The 22,645-nt window shown below is 31.4% G+C and overlaps 2 protein-coding genes across 2 annotated transcripts in view; one reads left to right on the top strand and one right to left on the bottom strand.

Moving 5' to 3' along the window:
• The window catches only part of LOC134692650 (ubiquinone biosynthesis protein COQ4 homolog, mitochondrial-like), a 99,061-nt gene that overhangs the window by 21,594 nt on the left and 54,822 nt on the right, over window positions 1-22,645 (top strand). The gene's annotated exons all lie outside the window — the stretch shown is intronic.
• On the bottom strand, window positions 579-20,970 carry LOC134692647 (uncharacterized). The gene is made up of 11 exons (XM_063553107.1): window positions 20,842-20,970; window positions 16,728-16,812; window positions 15,810-15,939; window positions 14,118-14,267; window positions 9,394-9,519; window positions 8,899-8,971; window positions 7,792-7,973; window positions 6,870-6,936; window positions 4,341-4,411; window positions 3,063-3,215; window positions 579-1,290 (listed from the first exon to the last, which is right to left on the bottom strand). Exons 2-11 carry the CDS (start codon window positions 16,773-16,775, stop codon window positions 1,238-1,240), a joined length of 1,053 nt encoding a protein of 350 aa, XP_063409177.1. The 5' UTR covers window positions 16,776-16,812; window positions 20,842-20,970; the 3' UTR covers window positions 579-1,237.

Raw genomic sequence — 22,645 nt, 5'->3', positions numbered from 1 at the left:
ATTTTATAAAGCGGGGGTATAATGAAAGTTTCATGGGACGGACTGACGGACGGACTGACAGACAGAGGTAAAACAGTATACCCCCCCCCCCTTTTTTAAAGCGGGGGTATAATAAGGAATCCACAGTAGTATACCTTTTATAATTAAAGCATTGTGACTAATAAACTAACAAATCCTTAATAAAAATGATTTAAAACTATCTACAACCACAGAAATGACACAGTGGTGTGGGACTCATATGTTGGCCATTGTCATCAGCAAATGTAATTTTAAAGATTGAAGAAATGAAGATTTTTATAAACAAATAAATCTGATATTGATCATATGCTAAAAATGGCACAATGAATACAGCTTTAGTATTTTATGTTGATATATATTTTTGTGAAAATAGCTGCCGTTCATGACATTTTCCATCACTTTGAAGAAAAAAAATTGAAATAATTTATATCATAAGTGTTTGATAACAAAATTTAATAAATGACTTGTGGTGCCATGCAGGATAATTTTACTTCATGCAATTTTAGCATTTTTTGAGAAACTATTGAGATTATCAATTATGCTATTTTTGGCTATATACAAAAATAAACTACAATGAAGTTGTCACATTTCAGAAATTTTTATATGAATATAAAGCAAAATATATCTTAAATTCATTCATTGTTTTATTTCTAAGTCTGTGATCATTATGCATAAATTGTATATTCACAACATACACACTCAACTCATTCTATTCATGTACCGGTACATACAAATTGTGATTCAGCACAAATGATAATACATCAAAAATGTAATGGTATAATATTGTGTATATATAAAACTTATAAAGAATAATAAAATTGTGAATTTGCACTTGATGTTGACTACAAATCAAGTATAAACACACATTTTAAAAAATTTGGAAAATAACAAAGATTTAAGTAAACTTAATACATAAAATATGTAACAAAGTAACACAAAAAGGAACATAGACAAAGCATACTAGTAAAAATGAAAAGACAAGAATACAATGATGGGATGTATAAGCACAGAGTCATGTCATATGTAACGAACACATATTGATACAGGATGCATATTATCGGAAGGTTCAGTATACTGTAAACCAAATTAATTTCAAGAGTAAAAAAAAAATATGTGAAAATGTTAAACTTCGATCTTTGTGGACTTAAGATCGGGTAAAGGCAAAATAATGTAACTGTAAAAATAAGTTGGTTTACAGAATTCTAAAAAATATATAAATTCAGTCAAGCTCTACTTCCTTCATAGGTGTATCTTCACCAGGATTTGAATCTTCTGAGAAAAAAAACATCATCAACGATTAATATTAAAGGAGAAAGTTCAGTAAGACACCTTTTTGGCCCCAAAATATAACAGTTTTACAAAATTGTTAAATTGTAAACTTTTAGTTATTTATTGGACAGTTAGAATGCTTCTGCTACATAAATATGGGCTGTTTTTGACAATAAAATGCTCATATATCGGGTACTAGCACCATAAAGTCATGCTAAATTACTGAAATCTTCACTATTCTATCATTTTAGTTAAATTTTAGACAGCTTTCGTGTAAAACAGAAGTGGCCGCATTAATGTTCATCCTTAATATTGAAATGTAAGTTTTATTTTATGATAATACATCACATATATAAAGGTTAAGGATGAACACAGATGCGGCCACATTTATTTTTGACAAAAACCATCTAAAAAGTGACATTTTTCGGCGTATTTGATAGATTTTTCATATTTGAGCTTGAATCGGATTGTTTTTAATGACTAAATCAGTTAAAATCTTTCACATAAACTACTTGATTTAAATGAAATAGACACTTAAGTGTTTAAAAAGTGATCAAAATCTTTCGTCAGATGAACCTGAAATTTGAGGCCAAAATCGGTCCTTACCGGACCTACTCTTTTTTTTTAAATTGGTCCCATATTTAATAGTTGTTGTTTGATAATTGTTTCATAAGTATTTCTCGTTTTTTTATATAAATTAAGAACATTCCTGTTTGAATGGTTTCACATTACTCATTTTTGCAGCCCTTTATAGCTTGCCGTAAGTTGTGAGCCAATGCTCCTAGTTGAAGGCCATACTTTGACCCATAATTGTTTACTTTTACAATTTGTTAATTAAAAGGAGAGTTGTCTAATTGGCCCTCATACCACATCTTTTGACATCTATCAGCATTAATATTTATAACGCATTTAATACTCACGAATTGTATCTTAAATATATAAGAGCATAGGCTTACAAGCAAATGTATTGTTTAAAACCATATAAGATCAACTTATTGACCTACATATGAGTTTGTTTGTGTGTTGTTATTTCATATGTTTATACTAAGATACTATTTCAATAAACAAGTTGCATTTTTCCCCAAGCTGGGGACAGAAGATAATAACTTTGAACTAACACAAACAATTCAGTATAAAAGAAATAAAGGATGCTTGATATGACATTACTCCAACAAACTTACATTACTATGTCTATGAATATGATAAATGTATAAAGTATATGTAATTGCAGTGTTAGAGGGATTGAACTTTACACAACATTGTAATTGGTGTTTTTTTTAGTGTCATTTACAAAGATTGAATGTTTTTTTTTAAATTGTTGAATAAAATCCCAGTTGTGAGTTTAAAACGCAAATATTTTTGGTGAAAATAAAAAGTTATAATTTCTTTTTTTTTCCCTGTTCCCTCATCATGTTATTCACAACCAATTGAAGGGGAAGTCATGTACAATGACAATTGTTTATCCTTACTGAGAAAAATGTGACGAAAGTTTTTATATTTCATATTTAAATGTATGAACAACTGGAAGACAATATGACATAAACAACTTGAAAAGGAATTTCATTCTTTCTTTAATCAAAACAATAAATGGGGAATTAGAACACAGATGAACCCCACAGATGATGCCCCTGCTTGCATATAATGTTATATAGGGACATAACTGAAGAACTTTGAAAGTGACACTACCCAAATTCGTACTTGATCCGAGTTTTGTGGTAATAAGCATTGTTTATAAGGTTCATATCAACCCAAAAAGAAATTTGATTACAACTTACCGTCTGCTACTATTTTCCCATAATCTCCAACCACAACATTATTGGCATCATTAATATAATTATTGATATCTTTTTTATTATAAACATTGTTGTGATTAACTGAATTCTGGGAACAGCAATTTAGACTACATGACAAATCATTCCATTGCTGACCTGTAAAAATATTATTCATCAAATGTAGTTTGTATATAGTTTCACAATTAAACTTTTATACTGATATATTATTTTTATCATATTTCATTAAACATTTTCTAAGACTTCTGTATGTCTAGCTTTTGTGAGTAATGATCTGAGACACAAGTATAACACAAATTACAGCAAACCCAATATGATTTTTCTTTTATATAAGAGAAGACCTTTTTCATAATACAAACTTTTAACTCTGGAATTTATCATTTTAGACAGGTTACATAATCTGTGGTAAGAAATATCCTCGTACCTGATTAAGAAAGAGCAACGTTAAAAAGTAAAATCGTGGGGTACAATTTTGTGGAAAATTAACTGTTTTATTTTTTCTATACAAAACAAAATCTTCATAAGACAGCAAACTTTGTGATCAAATTGCACTCACAGGTGCTTGGGTATATGATACAATTTTTTTTTGTTGTTGTTGTTGTTGTTGATTAAAATATTCAATTTTCTATATTTATAATGCATATCTATCACTTCTGTGCATGTCTCACCTAGTTTCGAGTGATTAAAACGACTAAGTGAAAATACCAAATATTACTATCCATACTAAGAAACAAAAAGGCATTTTTTGTAGATATGCATTATAAATATAGAAAGTTGAATATTTTAATCAACAAAAAAAAATTAAAAAAAATTGTATCATATACCCAAGCGCCTGTGATTGCACTGAATATATATTGATTTTACTTCTTTTGATTGCTCTTTTTTGACTAAGCACCAGAATGTCAAATGGCAGGGTAGATAACCTGTCATTATAATAATAACTATTCGGTTTATCATGTTTATGAAATTTAGTGTTTCTCATTAAAAAGTTAACCATGGGCATAATGTATTGATATTTGTATAATAGTCCATGAGTAATGCAACTTTAATAAATAAATTAAAACAATGTATATACATGGAAATATATACATTGATCAAGTAGATGTAACCATTTGCGTGTCCCTAGTGAAATATGGAAAGTTGTAGTACAACAACCCATCTCAATACCTTTGCAGTGTACTGAAAAATGTCTTCCTATTTCTGAGCAGTAATATAATTAAAACAAATTCTTGTATTAAAGTCTTAGTCCTTTGCTACTCTTACCTTTTTTAATGAAGCAGACAGATACTATAATTCCAATAAGAAGAGAGAGAAGGATTACCATTGCCACAAATCTGCAATGAAATATTATATATATGTATATATATATATACCAGCCAAGCTTAATGCTGAGTAGTTACATGAACAATAACGTAGCGTCATACTACTAATATTTTACGAACAATGACGTTACGTCATAATGCTAATGTGTTCCCCATAATGATGTTCATAGTCTTGAAAAGTCCCAAGATGGATGAAAGCGCTAGACAATGCTGCTTTTAAAACTCTTTTTGTGTATTTAATTTTTAATATATATAAGTTTGTCTGAGTCAGTGACAACTCTACAACAGATGTATCCATCGGATCGCCATCAATGATGGTGATACATGGCTGTGTACATAATGTATATACAACTCGTCTAAACATCAACCCAACAATGTTAGATCTGTAAATTTGCTTTCGCAAATTTTTGGTTCTTCCCTTGCCAGGATTCGAACCCATGCTTCTGTGATATCGTGACACATGTGTAGTACGCCGCTAGATTAAAACTGACGTGGAAAGGTAACACATGGCCAGCGAAAGCTCTTTTTTTGAGAGCCCAGGTGGTTGTGTGCAGGGCTTCCAAAATTTTCTGAGCCAGCCGGACATTTTATATCTGATCCGAATTTTAATTCCTAAGACAAAAGTCACAAAAGGCAATTATGGTAATCAGATGGCCATCCCATTAATGATTGACATTAAATTAAAATAGATATTAAACTTTACTTTGATATGAATTTGATGTTCTGACATAAACTGTTAAAATTGGCATTGCATCATCCAAAGTGTGCACATCAGCGTGCTCATATCTGCATTAGACTCTTTATTTGTTCAAAATGAAGTTGTCTAGAACTTTATTTTCGTTTTTAAAGTCACATTTTTTAAAACCGGATGTTGACTTGACAATGGTTAAACATGGACCTTAAACGTATACGTAAAATCCGTGTACGTTAACATAGAACTACTGAGCGAAGAAGCTCTTTCCACGTTATTTCTTCAACAAAATACTTGAAATGAATGTTAGAAATAGGTATCAATGATACTTTTAGCATTTTTGAAGAAATGTAGGATGCATAATTGAATTTCCCTCCTGTGCACATGCGCACACGTGTTCTTGTTCATACAACATAGTACTGACGATTTTTCATTTAAAACCTTTTTAAATGATTTATCAAATCATGTTTATAAATGTATTTATTATATATTTTAAATCAATTAGATACAAGCTGCTGAAATGTACGAAAATAATTGTGAATAGACCAATTAATTTATACGATGTCCGGTACTGAAAATAGTTTACCTGTCACCTGAACAGGTAGTTTTCAGCTGTCCAACAACTAATTAGCCTTGATTAAAATTAGAAAGTATTTAAGTAGGGGTTGTTTTGATAGTAATTAATCATCATGTCACTTTTATGATCGGAAATGTATGGCTGTTAAAGGCAAAATGTTGGGTCAAAAAGATCGTGAATTTATTTGTTAAAATGACTGAAAAAGCGTTTGGAACTAAAAAGTAGATGACCGTTTCATGCTTTGCCCAGCCGGTCTTTTACCGGACATTATACAAATGACCGGCATATATGACCGTTTTGGAAGCCTTGGTCGTGTGGTCTAGCGGGACGGCTGCAGTGCAGGCGATTTGGTGTCACGATATCACAGTAGCATGGGTTCCAATCCCGGCGAGGGAAGAACCAAAAATTTGCGAAAGCAAATTAACAGATCTAACATTGTTGGGTTGATGTTTAGACGAGTTGTATATATATATATATATATATATAAATGACTAGTTCATACTACTGTTGATTCATTTATTTTTCATGGGTACCAATTTTTGTGGATTATAGAAAAACATGCTCGTGGATGTTCAATTTCGTGGTTTTCTAGAAGCATATGAGTCTATAGAAAATTTATTATTCGTTGAACATTTAATTTCGTAGTTAACCTGTAACCACGACAGCCAAGAAAATTGGTATCCAAGGAATTATAATATGTATAATGAATCAATGGTACATGTACTTACAAAATGATTTTAAAATAAGAATATCCATCCAATAACACAATATATAATGTAAATTCAGAAATTATTGGGTGCATTTATTATTGCGATTTTGTCATTTTAGACTAGAGTGCGATTTTGATTTTTGAGATAATGAGAAAAATCCATTTTAGTTTGAATAAAAATTTAAATATGCGAGTTTAAATGTGATTATAACCCTGTCACATTTTTTGTAATAATAAAAACATCGAAATAATTTCTGAATTAACAGTAATCATAAAATTTCCATATTTTCAGCATTAAAACATAAGAAATATCTGAAAATCAACTTTTTGACCAAATGTGTGAACTTTCTAACCAAAAATGGCAAAATTTTGAAAATTTAAACAAGGTTGTAACGATGTCAATTCAAAGTGTTTTTTACACAAAAATGCATTTTCATACTTCTTTTTGGGTTAAAAGATTGAAACATCTAATTATAAAATTACATATACATACAAAGTTGAATGTCCAGGGTTACTATGTTTAGAGATCTCATTAGTTGGCGTATCCAAATCTGGAACAACTACAACATACATTTTAATTTTCAACAATGCAATTTACTTCAAAAATTGTGTGATATTCTTTATAATATTTAATATCTTGCATTTCTAATGCATGTACTATTTTCAATTGCATTGGATAAAGTTAAGTCTTTATGTTCAATTTAGAATATTATATAGAAAATACATAAATCTTTAATTGCTTTCCACTATATATGCTTCAGTGTCTAGAACAACATTAATAACTGCTGAAATTCATTTTTTTTTAAATATCATGCCCATGAGATCTATGATATTTAATATATTTAAAAAAATTATGTTGTGTACCTTTAAAGGGGTCTCATTGGGGGGTTCCGATCCCGGATCCCGCTTACTGTTTTGTCAGATTCCTGTATCCCGCTTACTGTTTTGTCAGATTCCTGTATCCCGCTTACACTATGTACTTAAGCAATTCTCATTTTTTTGTCATTTCCTGGGTCCTGCAAGACCTCATTATCTGTTTTCAAGCCATTTTATAATTTGACTTTCAAGTGTCATGCTAACAAAAAATGGGCAATCCCCCGCCATGTTTAGACCCCAATGAGACCCACTTTAAAGATGTGATTTTTTTTTTATTGTGCCCTATAGGCCAGCAAATAGATTCTACCACTGCTACAAGTGTAATACCATAGTTTTTCTCTCAAGACAGTTACATTTTCGTATCTAAAATAAGAATCTTGCAAAGATTTTTAATATAATTTACTGTCGAGTTTCAGAGGTTCAATCTGTTTCTCATTAAGAAAAATCCAGAATTTGAGATATAGCTATTCTCCATCTCTTTTCTTAAGAATCCCAGCAGTATTCAATTTATTCATAAAAATTATTTAATGTTTTCTTACCAACAGTTGTATTTTTTTCTTCCATGCTTCTACTTCTATCCACATCAAACTTTGTTATGTTGGCTTCTTTGATGGTAGGTTTTACTGGGGCTGGAATTGCTGGTTTTTGCACTATTCTCCTTCTGCATGTTCTATCTGCCGTGTGAGAACCTTTGAAGTCAACTTCTTGGCCCCTTGTGCACCTGTAATAGTGTCGTTAAATGTATAAGTTTGTTACTGCATGTATGTCAACAAAAATCATCTTGTTTGTCATTAACAACAAACTGAGACAGATGTACAGATTACAGCATGTTTGCTAGTCTTCCTAAGAATCAGGCAGTGGTGAAAACATGACAAACAAAAACCCACTCAGGTTAACATTAATTTATGTTCAAAATGTATAATGATGCAAAAATATACCATTCGTTTCATTGTCCTGTTCTGGTAATTGGAGATAAAATTTGGTTACAATGCACTAGAATTAACAATTAAGGAGAGATAACTCTGTAATTTGCTATCATTCTAACCAAAGTTTATCTTCAGATTTCACAATTTACCAGACACGCAGACACTAAAGACCTACCGCCATTTCTAACTCAGGATGAGTGTTACTTCAAAATAGTATGGCTAGGTAGGTGTTTTTTTACAGCCATGTTTTGATTTTTTTTCAAAATTGCCTGATTCTTACATTTAAGACTGGCACTTAACATGAAGTATGCCATGGAACCAAATTTTAGGAGACTAGAAGTCTATTTTTCAGCTTCCTAGAAAAATGTCACTAAATTTCAACATAACCGTTAATCGATAGTCTTAGAATAAATAAAACATTCAGTAAACAGAAAGTTGATGAGACAGAGTGATTGACAGATGTAAAAGGCCCTCACATGGTAAAGAAAATTTGCATGAAGTCAATACTGAATTTCCAAAATGTCTTAATTTTTAGTGTCTGTAAAAATACAACTTAATTCTATGGAACAAACAGACTTAATGGTTTACTTTTTAAAAAAATTGTTATTTGGATGGAGAGTTGTCTCATTGGCACTCACACCACATCTTCCTATATCTTTTAACATTAGCTTGTTTTAAACCAATGAAATAAGGCCTTTTCTCATAATTTATTTTACAAACCTGGTCTTCATTATACATAAGCTGTAATCCTCTTTATTCTTGAAATGTTCCTCTCCACACATTAGACATACTCCTGTAAATATATAAGGATACATAAATTTATGCTAAGAAAATCAGAACATTTCAAATGCTCTGTGAATATTAATGTATGCATGTAAAGAGATTATATGTGCATTGTTGACCTATTGTTGCTTAGGTGCATATATTCAAGACTTATAAAAAAATTCTTGCATGATTTAAAAACTTTTTAACAATTCTTTTTCAAATTTTGTCCTATTTTTGGCTCAATCCTCATGCCATCACATTTAAACACGTGAAATTTTATTTTTGACAAAAACAAGTCATGTTTAAAGACCTCTTTTCAGTATTCTCTTGTACTCATCAAATTTTCAACATTAAAATATTATTTTTGTAAATTTGTTAACATCCTTTTTAACTACTCATTATTTTGAAAGAACTTTTTTGGGGAGACAGTGTTAGAATAATAATATGTACCATCTTGATCCATTTCAAATCCTGCTTTCTTGCAAATAAGGTCAGCAGCACAATTATGTCTGTCTCTTCCATAATAACCTCTTGTTCTGTCACAAACACACTCTTCATTTTCTTTGATTAAATCAGCTAAAACAGAAAACAAATCATTATTTGCAGAAACCAATAAACACTGAAGTTGTAAGTATAACACTAGCAATAGTTGTACTAATATACTAAATAGGGAAAGTCATCATTTCGAACCCCAATCAGGCATAGGCATTATTTGGTCAATAGAAAGGCTGGGAAAGGGGGATTCAAAAGGAGATCTATTATATCTCTTTTATTCAAGGTTCATTTTTTTTACATAAATAATCTTTGTGTTAAAAATGATAAAATTGTGCATTAAAGACTAAGTTCATGATATACACATGCATTGGTTCAAGAATATGGATAAACATCTTTTTTCACCAGTCACTTGTTTTATATGACTTTTAATTCAAATTTACTGTAAATTCAGACATTATTATGTGCATTTCTTTTTGCAACTTAGTCATTTTAGACTAAAATGCAATTTTATTTTTCTGCTATATTGAGAAAAATCATCCCTTGCGAAAATGGTGCAGGATATCACAAGATATCCCCAGGATATCTCAGGATAATCTTGAGAAAAATCACAGGGCAATCTTGAGATATCCTGATCCTGAGATAGGGTTAAACATGGGACGGTATTGGAACAAGGATATTCCAGGGATATCCAGAGACAGTCCAGACCATAAATATCCTAGTAGAAAATCCTGTGATAATCCTGTGCTCAGGATTCCTCAGGTCCTGGTCTCAGGAAATTATCCTGATGTCAGGATTTACAGATTTGCTTGCATTGAGTAAGCCCTGGGATAATCCTGGTATATCCTGTGAATATCCTGACAATGTCCTTAGTTTGTCAGGATTAGATTTGCTTGCATTTAGTTGGTCCTGGTATATCCTTAGAATATCCTGTGAATATCCTTAGAATGTCCTTACTTACAATAAATGTCTTGCATGAATTCTATTTATAAGAAATTACAAAATTTGAGTAAAATCCTTTTTTAATGCACATTTTTCTTCTATTGCAAATATTTTTTTAAATTAGTTTAAATCCATATTCCTTATTTTAAACAAGGGCAGATCCAGCCATTTCAAAAAGGGGTGTTCCCAACCCTGGATAATAAAAGGGGGTTCAACTATATGTCCCTATTCAAATGAATAGATTGTCCACAAAAAAAAAACCCAGAACCCTCCACTGAATACACAACTGATAAGGTAGGTGTTTGCCCTGGTATCATTTTTAAATGCACATTTTTTCTATTGCAAATATTTTCTTAAATTATTTTAAATCCATAATTTCTTATTCTAAACAAGGACAGATCCAGCCATTTCAAAAATGGGGGTTCAAAACCTATGATAAAGGGGAATCCAAGTATATGTCCCTATCCAAATGCATTTGATTATCAAAAAAAAATTAGAACCCTCCCCTGATTATGCCACTGATAAGATAGATGTTTGCCTTGGTACACAGGGGCTTGTTTAGTGAGTCGAACGAGGTTTTACTGTCAATGGCGGTCACTATCCTATTTAATGCAAGATATCAACCCCAATTGACTGTTTGAATTACGTTACATGTAGTAAATATCAATTTATTTATTTAAAGCAAGAATTGTAGTTGTATGAAAAATATGTACAAATGAGTATTTGTATTGGCCATGTTAAATAGCTTATCTCAAAGGCTGTTGAAGTTCAGATTAAAAAAAATGCCTTGTATTTAATGATTATTTAACTATTAAATTAGATTCTAGTACTAATAAGCAAACTTGTTGGTCATATTTAATTGCTTAATGCCCATATTGTTATCTTAAATTACCAATAACAAGAATGTGTCCAAAGTACACGTATGCCCCACTCGCGCTATCCTTTTGCATGTTCCATGGACCGTGAAATTGGGTAATAATCTAATTTGGCATTAAAATTAGAAAGATTATACTATAGGGAACATATATGTACTAAGTTTCAAGTTGATTGGAATTCAATTTCATCAAAAACTACCTTGACCCAAAACTTTAACCTGAAACTTCCACTTTCATTTTCTATGTTCAGTGGACCGTGAAATTGAAGTCAAAAGTCTTAGAAAGATCATATAATAAGTAACATGTGTACTAAGTTTCAAGTTGATTGGACTTCAGCTTCATCAAAAACTACCTTGATCAAAAACTTTAACCTGAACGAACGGATGCACAGACGAACGAACGAACGGAGCCACAGACCAGAAAACATAATGCCCCTCTACTATCGTAGGTGGGGCATAAAAATGGTACGCCAGTGGAGGATCAAGGAGAGGATTCTGGGGGGTTGGAACCTTTTTTAGCAAGATCAATGCATATGAAAGGGTTTATACTATAGTACATAGTTTGAACCCCACCCCTTTTTTAAAATGGCTGGATCTGCACCTGTACCCACCCAATATTAAAACTAAAGTAACTATGCGTCAGATATAATAATATAAAAGGATACATGTAAAGTTTCTGCTTCTTTCTGTAATATTTTGTTGTCTCTGTTCTTCCAAGTAGAATCGCTGAATAAATGTAACTAAAATCTCCACTGAATCTGTTTTACTATCAAAACTGGCAGCTTCATTTTGATATTTAATCATTCAATCCCCTAAAAGTATAAAAAAAAATCCACAAAGAATCAATTGTTCTAGATGTTTTAAAGCAATAAAATTCAATTGAAATGTTGTTGCATGTTTATACACTACATCGGAAGCTGTTAAGGAATCAAATTCATTTCAGAACCCTCCCCCTTTTTATCCCCTGAAGATTAAAAAAACTGGCTACTTATATTATTTTCACAAAAGAACAATTCAAACAATTCAAAAACTATAAATTTTAGGTAACTACCAATAATCATATGTGGAAACAATTATTCATTTTGTTTATATAATTAAAAATAAATTTTCAAATATGCTTTCAGACTTTCTGATGTTGCTTTGCTCAAAGAAACCATAAAAAAAATCATAGTTCCTCAACAAATTATATTTTATAATAATATACACATGTCTGTCAAGTTAAATTAAATTTGTAATGCACTTATCTGAAATCTTTCTGCCTGGAAATGTCTTTTCCGTGTTTCCATCAGCGTAATCTCCATTTTGGTGACGTATTACCCAAGAGTGCACTTACGCTGAAGTTGAGACTGTGACAATCTCGCCCCAGATCTTATTGGCCAGAAGTTGATCTGTGCCGTAACGGAAGTACGAAAATAAATCAAGGGTGTCGCAAACAAATATTTATTGATATGCAGTTTTGTTAAGTATAATAAAAAAATAATCTTTAGTTTAAACGGCACATGGTGCATGTGAATAAACAAGTGGACTCACTTGGAAGGTATTTTTAGGGCCGAACTGTTCAGTACGATTAAAACCACGAGGTCAAGGTTTGTTTACATTGTACATACGTTGAGAAACGTCTGTCGTTGGGCCTATCTATCATTGATCTGATATTTTTCTAAGTTATTTATATGCCGGACGACAATTAATAGAAAGGCACATATGTGAACTTGGAGAAAATCAGAATTTACATCTTTAGGGAAAGGAAGAGTAAAAAAAAACTTCTTGCAGCAAACCAGTAACGGCAGTGACAGTCCCACACGCAGTGTTACCAGTTTTAAAACAATAAAATGTACCACCGGTATTGTAAATAAAACCAAACACTTTGCATATATACGGCAATGACTAAATTATGTGTTTTTCAACACTTCCAAAATAGTTCGGAATGTGATTTATTATTGATGTGTCATTTAAATTATAATCTTAACCTGCTTTAGGCTAATAGACCAATGATTACTCTGAAGTAAATTGGCTGTTATGATAGACAAGCTTTGGAGTTTCTGGAACACCCTGCTGTTTTTATTGCAAAAATCTATTACTTTGGAATACTGTCCTCGTTATGCTTCCATGAACAGGAAGAATAGCAGTAACTGTGTAAATAAGTTAACTGTCAAAATATGTTTAATATCTTTAATTAACACCAATAATCTTTGCACTATGCCATTAATAACTTGTGTATTTCAAAAATGTTTGACAAAATAGTTTTAGTTTCTTCCCACTAATAACTATTCTCTGCTAAAACACTATTTTCATGTGAATATTTACTTTTTTTTAACAAACAACAGATAATTTTAATCCCAAAGATTTTCTTTCTTATTTAGTTGAATTTGTGATATAGATTATGTTATTTCTTAAGTCTCAATACCAGGAATCATCCAGGACGTTAAATTTTTTTTGCATTCAGAAAGAATTTGTAAAGTATCTGAAAGTTGGATGAATGTTGAAGGAAAAGTCCTGACATATCCTGGTCTATATTATATTTATTTTTTAAAGTCTTGAGATATCCTGAGAATTCCCCTAGTTTAAAGCTGCTTGATTTGAAAGTCCTGACATTTCCTGAAATTCTCCCATGATTTTTTTCCCTAGAAAAAGGGCTAAATGCTTTACAGGATATTTTCAGGATATCCCAGGATAATCTTGAGATATCCTGATTAAAAAAAATGTCAGGATTTATTTCTGCAAGGGATGTTTAGTTCATGTAAAAAAATTTAAAAATTCAAGTTAAAATTATTTCGATTATAACCTTGTCACATTTTTCACAATAATAAAAACATCACAATAATTTCTGAATTTACTGTACATATTTCTTGAAACCATAAAAACTTACAATAATCAGAACAATCCTCTACAGGTGCACATGGATCTATTATAAAATCCCATTTTGCAGTATCAATCAAATCCTTATGGCTGAACCCATCAGGACAGTTCTGACAAGTGTCGTGTCCGTTATTTGTTCTACAGAAGTCAAACTTTTGACCTGAAAGAAAGTTTAAATAGAGAATAAATAAATTTTGAAATTGATTCAGTTGGAATTTGATTCTTAATATATATGGATATGGACTTAATTTTGTGATGTACATTTTATATGTCTCATAGAAATTAAATATAGTTAAGTTAATATATAGTGATCATATTGCGAAAGGGTAAGGGCTGACAAACAATTTTTACACAGCCTCATATTTATGTACATGTCTCAGGTCAGGAGCCTGCAGTTCAGTGATTTTCACTGGTTGTTGGCTGTCAAAACTGCATTAAGTATAATGGTATTCACTTTAATGAGGTCATTAGATTTAACTAAGATTTTTTCACATGCTGTATTCATTGGACTTTTTTACCTCAGTGCTATATTTCCTATGGTCGGGTTGTTGTCTCTTTGATACATTCCCCATTTCCATTTTCAATTTTAGTTTTAATTTTGAGCATTGTTGAAAGCCATAGAGTAACAAGTAATACATGTTAACCGTATCTTGATGATCATTTTTGCTGTTTACAGATTCTGTTTCTTATCTTGTTTTCAAGAAAATAGCCAAAAACAAGGTTAAATACTGATAACAAGAGCTATAATTGTTAAAAGGGATGTCACCAAATTTCAAGCTCTATCTGTGTTTTGTGGCAATTAGCATTGAGTATAAGTTCTATAGTATTTGGTAGGGGTAAACTAAAGTTAGATAAATGGGGAATGTGTCCATGGGATACAGATGATAAATATACCGTTAAAAAGGGACATTACTCAAGAACTGTTAAAAAGACGCTACCCAAATTTGTACTTGATCTGAGTTTTGTGGTAATTAGCAATATGTATAAGTTTCATATAAATAACATTTGATTGATGCATACTTAAGTTAGAGAAAGGAAACAAATATTTCAGCAATTTTTACATTTAAAAAGGGGCATAACTCAAGAACTGTCAAAGAAAGGCCACCCAAATTCATATTTATGTATTTGGTAATGAGCGTTGTGTATAAGTTTCATAACATTTGGTTGAGGAAATCTTAAGTTGGAGAAAGGAAATCAATTTTGGGATGTACTGATGTACAAAATGTATGTACAGAAGTACAGAGTGACAAAGGTAAAACTAATGCCTCCCTCAGCTACAGCAGGGGCATACAAATTCTGTAACTGTTCTATTTGTAAAGTGGCATATCTCAAGGACAGTAAAAGTGAAGCCATTAAAATCCAAATTTGTTTTGTGGTAATAAGCATTGTGTATAAACAGAAACCAATTTTGGGACGGATGGACACGCATGCGTACAGATGGATGCAATTAGGGATGTACTGATGTATAAAGGTAAAACTAAATGCTCACTTAATTGAGCTCAATTTAGGCAGGGCATAAAAACTATATCTTTGTGCACAAAATAAATTTTGACACTGGGAAACAATTTTGAATAGCAAATTATACCTTTAAATAATTTTTATGCCTCTTCTAATTTGTTGAGGCCAAAAACTATTTTTATTGCATTTCCTTTCAATACAAAAGGTTTATAATTGAAAAATAAATTACTTTTAAATAACTGACCTGGTTTACATTTAAGAGGATAACAACAGAAATTTCTTCCTCTGTAAATTCTTTCCACTTGGTCTTTCTGACAACCCTGTTGTTGTTTAAGTGCTATGCTGATACATAAACATTGGTTAATACAAAAACTCTGAAAGCAAAAACATTTTTTGGTTAATACAGAGACATGTCTTTTTAACTCTGTAGCAAAATCACAAAGTTGACTAATCATACTACCGTTCAGCGGGTTATTTTCGTGGGTGTAATATTTCGCTATTTTCATTGAATAAAGGTATGCGAAATATTTTGCGGTAAAAATTTTGGCGAATTCAAAAATTTTATCAATACCTTAGCATGTTCCGTTTTAAATTGGTGGAATTTATTTTGACGATTTTGATCTTTCCGCGAAAATAAGTGAAAATTTGCACCCCGCGAAAATTACCCGCTTTACGGTAATTCAGCAATTTTATATCTGCAGCACGTGTGAATGATTGTAAATCACTTGTTAGGTATAAGATACTTTTAGAACATCATTAAGATGAGGAAGTACATTGCTACTACATAGTAATAAAATGCTTTGCTAAGCACAGCTGAATACTCCAGTACAAAACCCTGAACAGTTGGGGCAAAAATGGATACAATATTCAAGCTTTCAGATACAGGTCTGAATTTGGATTGTAATTCAATATTTGACACATAATAGGTTTCTAACACAGAATAACTGTAGTCAAAGAACTTAGAATTGGTCATATGCTCAATTGTTTTCTTTTTTCTGACACACTACGATGTTGCCAGTTGCACAATTGGCTGTACATTGTATGTGTTGAATAGCTTTCATTGGTATATAACTTAATGTGTAAGAAAAAATACGCTATTAAAAAGTCCACATGTTTACAAAGTCAGAAATATCATTTGTAATCAGTATATAAGCAAACTTACCACAAAAATATAAACACACACAATATCCTTTATTCTTTCCCTCATCATTCTTTAGTTTTGGTATCATGTTGTAAAAAAAAGATATCTGCAATAAACAAAATATAATCAAATCCAGTAAATCCTTTTGGTTGCCTGGGGTGTTGCGGAATTCAGATTTATGAGTATCGTATCAAATTAAATTTTGGACTTGTTCATGGGCATGGTTCATTTCAAATGTCTGATATATATGTATCTTATAAGACATAATTTTGAATAACTATGTATCTATTACTAGCTGTTCAAGAAATAATCATGTCAATTTTTACTGCAATCTGAAGAAAGGTGTTTTACATATATTACAATGGCTACCCGTAAGTATCATTGGTTTTTTTTACCTGTGCTATTGTACATGTTGTATGATAGTATACAAATATAGCCTTTGTATGAGATCAATACAAGGATATATTGACATGAAAGAAGTATATTGACTGAGGACAAAGTCCGGGGTCGATATACTTCTTTTAGTCGATATATCCTGTATTGACCTAATACAAAGGCTATATATATTTGTTATATTATTAATTTCAGACCATTATGCATATTTGTATCAAAATCGTCATTTGATTTTGTTTGAATTTTAAAGATATCATATTGTCTCCTTGACAATAACAACAAATTAGTTGTTATTTAATATACTTTTTTTGTTTGTTTGACATCTTACATGTAATTTACATTTGTATTTGAAGATTATTTTTTTTCATCAAAAAATTTATCACAGATATCATTTGTTTCAAAACATTTAAAAAAAATATCCTGAAATTCATTACATGACGTCACAAAGTAAATCAGGTTTTAGATATTTTATATATTCTAAAAATAACTGTACAATATGCTCTGTGCAATATGCTTTTAGCTATCCACCATTTTTATCTACCTTCGAAAATATAGTTTAACATGAGACTATCCCTAAACGAATCAAATTTGTTAAAATATATGAATTAATAATATTATTTAGTAATTTACTGATATAAAGAGATACATGCTTTGTAGTCCGAGATTACTCTGACGTCCAACATAACAGCCGTTGGATGTCAGAGTAATCTCGGACTACATGCTTTGAAGCTAATTTTTATCCAGATGTTGAAATTACAACAGATATTTAGGAATTTGCAGTAGAGCTTAGCTTAACCCTATAACTCTTTCTTTCCAAATATGATGTTGCTTTGAAATGTCCACAGATCTGAGAAAATTAATGTCTTCTTCGTTTCTCTTTGAAGAAAAGGTATGTAGCCATATTCACATGAAGAAAATAGACTGTCCCTGATTTCATATAACTATAAGAGGTCTCAATAGACAACTTTCATGTTTGTCCTTCACCGGGAAAATAATGGTCAATAATGCACACCTTGATGCCATCATTTACTAGATAGATGTAACCATAGACATAAATACATGTATTATACTTCAATTTGTATCAAATGCTTTTTTATTATTGTTACATTTTAATGGGGGGGGGGGGGGGGGTTCCAGCTATATGTCCCCATTCAAATGCATTGATCGGCCAAAAAAAAGGGGGGGTTCCAACCCTGGACCCCCCTGGATCTGCCAATGTATACAGCTGTAATCGGGGCACCAACAGACAAGCATAAAGGGGGAACATCATTCATGCATTTAGGGGCATCGTAACTTCTGTTCCCATGTCGAGCGAGTGATTGGAAAACTATGCTATAATGCACAATTTATGCAGCAAATTGAATTCTCATAATTGACAATCAGCACTGCTGTCATTAGGAAATTGTGATTAAGTACCTAAGGAATGAACATTGTTTCACTAAGACTTGATGAACGTTAATCAGTTAATAGTGCAGGAATACAGCTAGGCTATCCCTTTGATCTGGTAAATGACATCATAAAGGCCAGCATACTGTGAAAGTACTTAAATTTGTGGGTACCAGTTTTCATTGTTTGAGAAACATTTTCATGTTCATGGGTTTTAAAATTCATGGAGTTTAGTTTTCTAGAAAAAAATAAATAAAAAAATGAAGCCATTAGAAAATAAATATGTCTGGATTGAAGGAAATTACAAAGTAAACATTGGCTGTGTAAATCCTATTGACTACACTAATTAACCTGAGATAAAGTGATCAACAGATTAAAGACCACCAAAGGTGCTTATTATGCCATAAACATGTCACCTAAAAAAACAGTTACATAAGCAAATGCTATATATAGATTCCTGCACTGCAACAAGTGTATTACGATATTGCTCCACTCGAGACAGTTAAATTTTATTATTTAAAGCGTGAGGCTTGCCGAGCACTTTAAATAATTAAAATTTAACTGTCCAGAGTGGAGAAATATCGTAATACACGAGTTATAGTGTTGGAATCTGTTTCTCTAATGATTTTTATCCTTCTTTTTCAAAGGTTTTCAGAAATTTGTGTTCTTTATATGTTACGTCATCAGGCATTGCCGCCTTTCTTCATGGCGTCACAATAGGAAAATTCAGAAGAAAACAAAACATTTAGACGTCATAATCAAATTTGGACCAATCATTTGCAGAGAACAGATTTTTCACTAGTGAGGAGAAATATTTTTCTCACACCGGTCAGGAAATGTGAAAATAGTACAAAAGTTAGAGAAAAACGTATCTTGAATTGTAAAATAATTCTTATCACGATCAAGCACAGCTTGAAATTATTATTTCCCGTATGCACGAGAACTATGAGGATATAAAATGAACACTTTATCATACCAGCATCTCTCTGACTTTCATCGATCAAAAATATTTTTCATGAGAATTTAAAGATAAATAGTTGTAAAGTTTAGGTTATAAAAGATTAAATGGGAATAATCCTGTATGCAGTTGTAGTTCATAGTGCGTTTGCACTGTCACTACTATTATAGTATTCTCAGCTTTGCCGATATTCAATTTATTCTCTATATCATATCAGTAGTCAAACCTTCAGTGGGGATCTTTCCGTGTTTTGATTTGAACAATGGTTGTTTTATTCGGCCCGTTTTATTTCATTGGACACTTAAGGGCATACAATACAGTTTTGATCCTGTATTAACAAGTTCATGAAAATTTGCATATATTAGGCTATTTTTTACCTGATTAAATCAAAAATATAAAAAAAAATATACCTTCATGTGCCACCTTTTGAGTAAAATGAGGTTGAAATTTTGTATATTTGCTCAAAATTCAGATTTGTGGCCGTAATTTCTTTTTCGAAAGAAAGACATAACTTTTTTGTTATAAAAGATAAACACAAATTTTTGTTTGTTAAATAATCAGTAATATCTGTATTTTATAACTATTTAAAAAAAAAATATGCAATTTTTTAGGCAGAAATAACTCATATTCATCAAATGTTCATGAATTGAGGAAAAAACATCATTTTTTACTGCATGTTTATCAAAATTAAAAAAAATCCTCTATTTACAGTTTTATAAAATTTGGGTGACATAATCTCCCTGCAAAATGAAACAAAATGTCGTTTTGAAAAATAGGGGTCCATGAACTCGTTTTCAAATTAAATCAGTTTGAATGATAAAAATCAGTCGAAAAATGCATCTTTTCCCGATATGTCACAGTTTGACGTCGCGAAAATAACAAATTACGTTAGCAATGTCATTACCTTCCCTGTAACTGTATCGTATGCACTTCAATTCGTGGATAAAGTCATCCACAAAACCACGAAAATTGGTACCCCACGAATAAAAGTACTTTCTCAGTAATTGACAATTTTTTTTCCAGCAAAGGACAAACTGGAAAGTGGTCTTTACAGTTTTTACCTGAGAGGGAGCATCTCAAAGTTTTATCCCAACTTAATTTTTTTTTTTTCACCTTCTGCAGGAAAGCAAGGACTTATACATACGTCCCTGAGGAAAGGGAAAAAATAGTCATCAAAAATATATTTTTTCATCTTTCTGATACACAAAATGCATTAAACTTTTATAAATCTAGTGATGCCAGGCCTCACGGTCATAAATCTTTTCCAACTGCACAGGTTAGTCTGTACTCAAGAGTAGTTTTTGAGATCTGAACACGGCCATTTTTGTCCATTCATAATTTGTAATTGTTATGACGAACCTTAAAAAACCTTTATAGATGTTAAATAGATCTACCAACCTTTGATGAGATCAAAAATGAAATGCCACTCTTGAAGAAGTGACATAGGAATGTCCAAAAATCATGACTTTCAGTGGAATTAATGAAACAGGAGCCGATGAAAAGATAGTTCGTCGGTGAAGAAACGATGACGAGATTCTATATTAAGAAAAGGGGATTTTCGGTCTCACCAATTAGGAACAGGAAGCGACAATAAGCGACGAAAAGAATAAATTCAGCAAAAAAAATATATCAAAAATATGCATGGACATTTTAATTTTAATATACGGGCAGTAATGAAGTGATTTTCTCTTTTTTTTCTTTTATTATTTTGATAGATATAGAAATTTCCCTGTCATAGTAGGATATTAATTTTTACATGTACTTGTGTTTTAGAACAATTATATATTTATTTTATATTTTTTTACACTCTCTTTATTTAAAATATAATAAACTGACTGTATGCTAAATGCATTATTCATGAATCAGTTTCCATAACAGAATAAAGTTTAAATATTTAAACGTGAATATATTATTTTGTGTATTGCGGACTTATGATGTATAATTTCCATGTTTTTGCATATGTAAATAGTTTACAATTGATTAAAGATTAAACTAGGTAATTAAAAACAAAATTATGTTGATTGACGAGAAGCAGTCCTTTTGTGCCAATTACTCTTTTTCATTTGCACCAAATTTTGTTTTCCAAATGTATCAATTGCGCCAATATTTGGAACTCATTTGCGCCAATTTACCTATAAACATATCTATCATAAATATTAATGATGAATATTTATTTATTCTTATTCTTATTTTTTGCTTAAAGAGTGTCCTATGTTCGGAGATATTTCACCATGAAGATTGGCATCTGGATAGAAATGACCTGAAATGCATAAGACAGTCCATGTACATGCAGAGAGAGAAAGAGAGAGAGAGAGAGAGAGAGAGAGAGAGAGAGAGAGAGAGAGAGAGAGAGAGAGAGAGAGAGAGAGAGCGAGCGAGCGAGCGAGCGCACGTCCTTTATTCGGGAGAGAACCGTTTGCGCCAAAAATGCGTCCTTTTGAGCCACAACGTTGTCTCCAATGGTACGTTTGCTCCACCTGTTTTATAATTAGATTGATGGTATCATTTGGAGCTCTCATTTGCGCCAAAAATAAAACATACTCGTGATTGCGCCGATTAGAAGAAAAATTACTTCCCTCTTTCCGTTTCTTGAACATTTTCTTCTTACTCCTGCTGCCGATGGATACTTCCCAATTTAATGTATGTAATAGCTTGTGACTTCATTTTATTGTCCAAAAAAACAAAACATTAAAGGATGAAATCATATAAACAGTTCATAATAATGCCTCTGGAATGCTTCTGTTCTGTTACCTTTTATCTAAAGCACACATTATACACCCATAAGAGGGTCAAAGGCATGACAATGAATTACATGTTATAACAACAAATGAATATAATGGCGACATCAAAATTTACATTAAAATTTACTTAAAAAATAGAACAAAACCAAAACATTAAACACAACAAATGACTTCAAGTGCCCCCTGTCCTCAGTTCCATAGACTGTTTAATAAAGGAGCCTAAAGATTTCACTTGCTGGCTATAGTGATTGGATTTAGTATATATTGCATTTTAGTATAACTGGTGCTGGGAACAAAACACTGTGTCATTAACATATGTGGCTAAAACATATAATCAGCAAAAGCTTCTATTTTCTTCTCTTTTGGCATATCTTGTACTAAATATTCAGCAAAGCAATAAGTTATATTTACTCTCTGCACATGGACTGTCTTATGCATTTCAAGTCATTTCTCTCCAGATG

The sequence above is a fragment of the Mytilus trossulus genome, chromosome 12 (genome assembly GCF_036588685.1).
Source record: "Mytilus trossulus isolate FHL-02 chromosome 12, PNRI_Mtr1.1.1.hap1, whole genome shotgun sequence".
Classification (NCBI taxonomy): domain Eukaryota; kingdom Metazoa; phylum Mollusca; class Bivalvia; order Mytilida; family Mytilidae; genus Mytilus; species Mytilus trossulus.
This window is presented reverse-complemented; position numbering and strand designations above follow the sequence as displayed.

What these genes read in the sequence shown, in the direction of transcription:
- LOC134692647 (XM_063553107.1), bottom strand. Translation starts at nt 16,775, where the DNA reads ATGATGAGGGAAAGAATAAAGGATATTGTGTGTGTTTATATTTTTGTG. An exon ending in TGTGTGTTTATATTTTTGTG is followed by an intron (nt 15,940 to 16,727) that starts GTAAGTTTGCTT and finishes TTTTGCTTTCAG; the next exon opens with AGTTTTTGTATTAACCAATG. An exon ending in TGGGAAAATAGTAGCAGACG is followed by an intron (nt 1,291 to 3,062) that starts GTAAGTTGTAAT and finishes TTTTTTTCTCAG; the next exon opens with AAGATTCAAATCCTGGTGAA.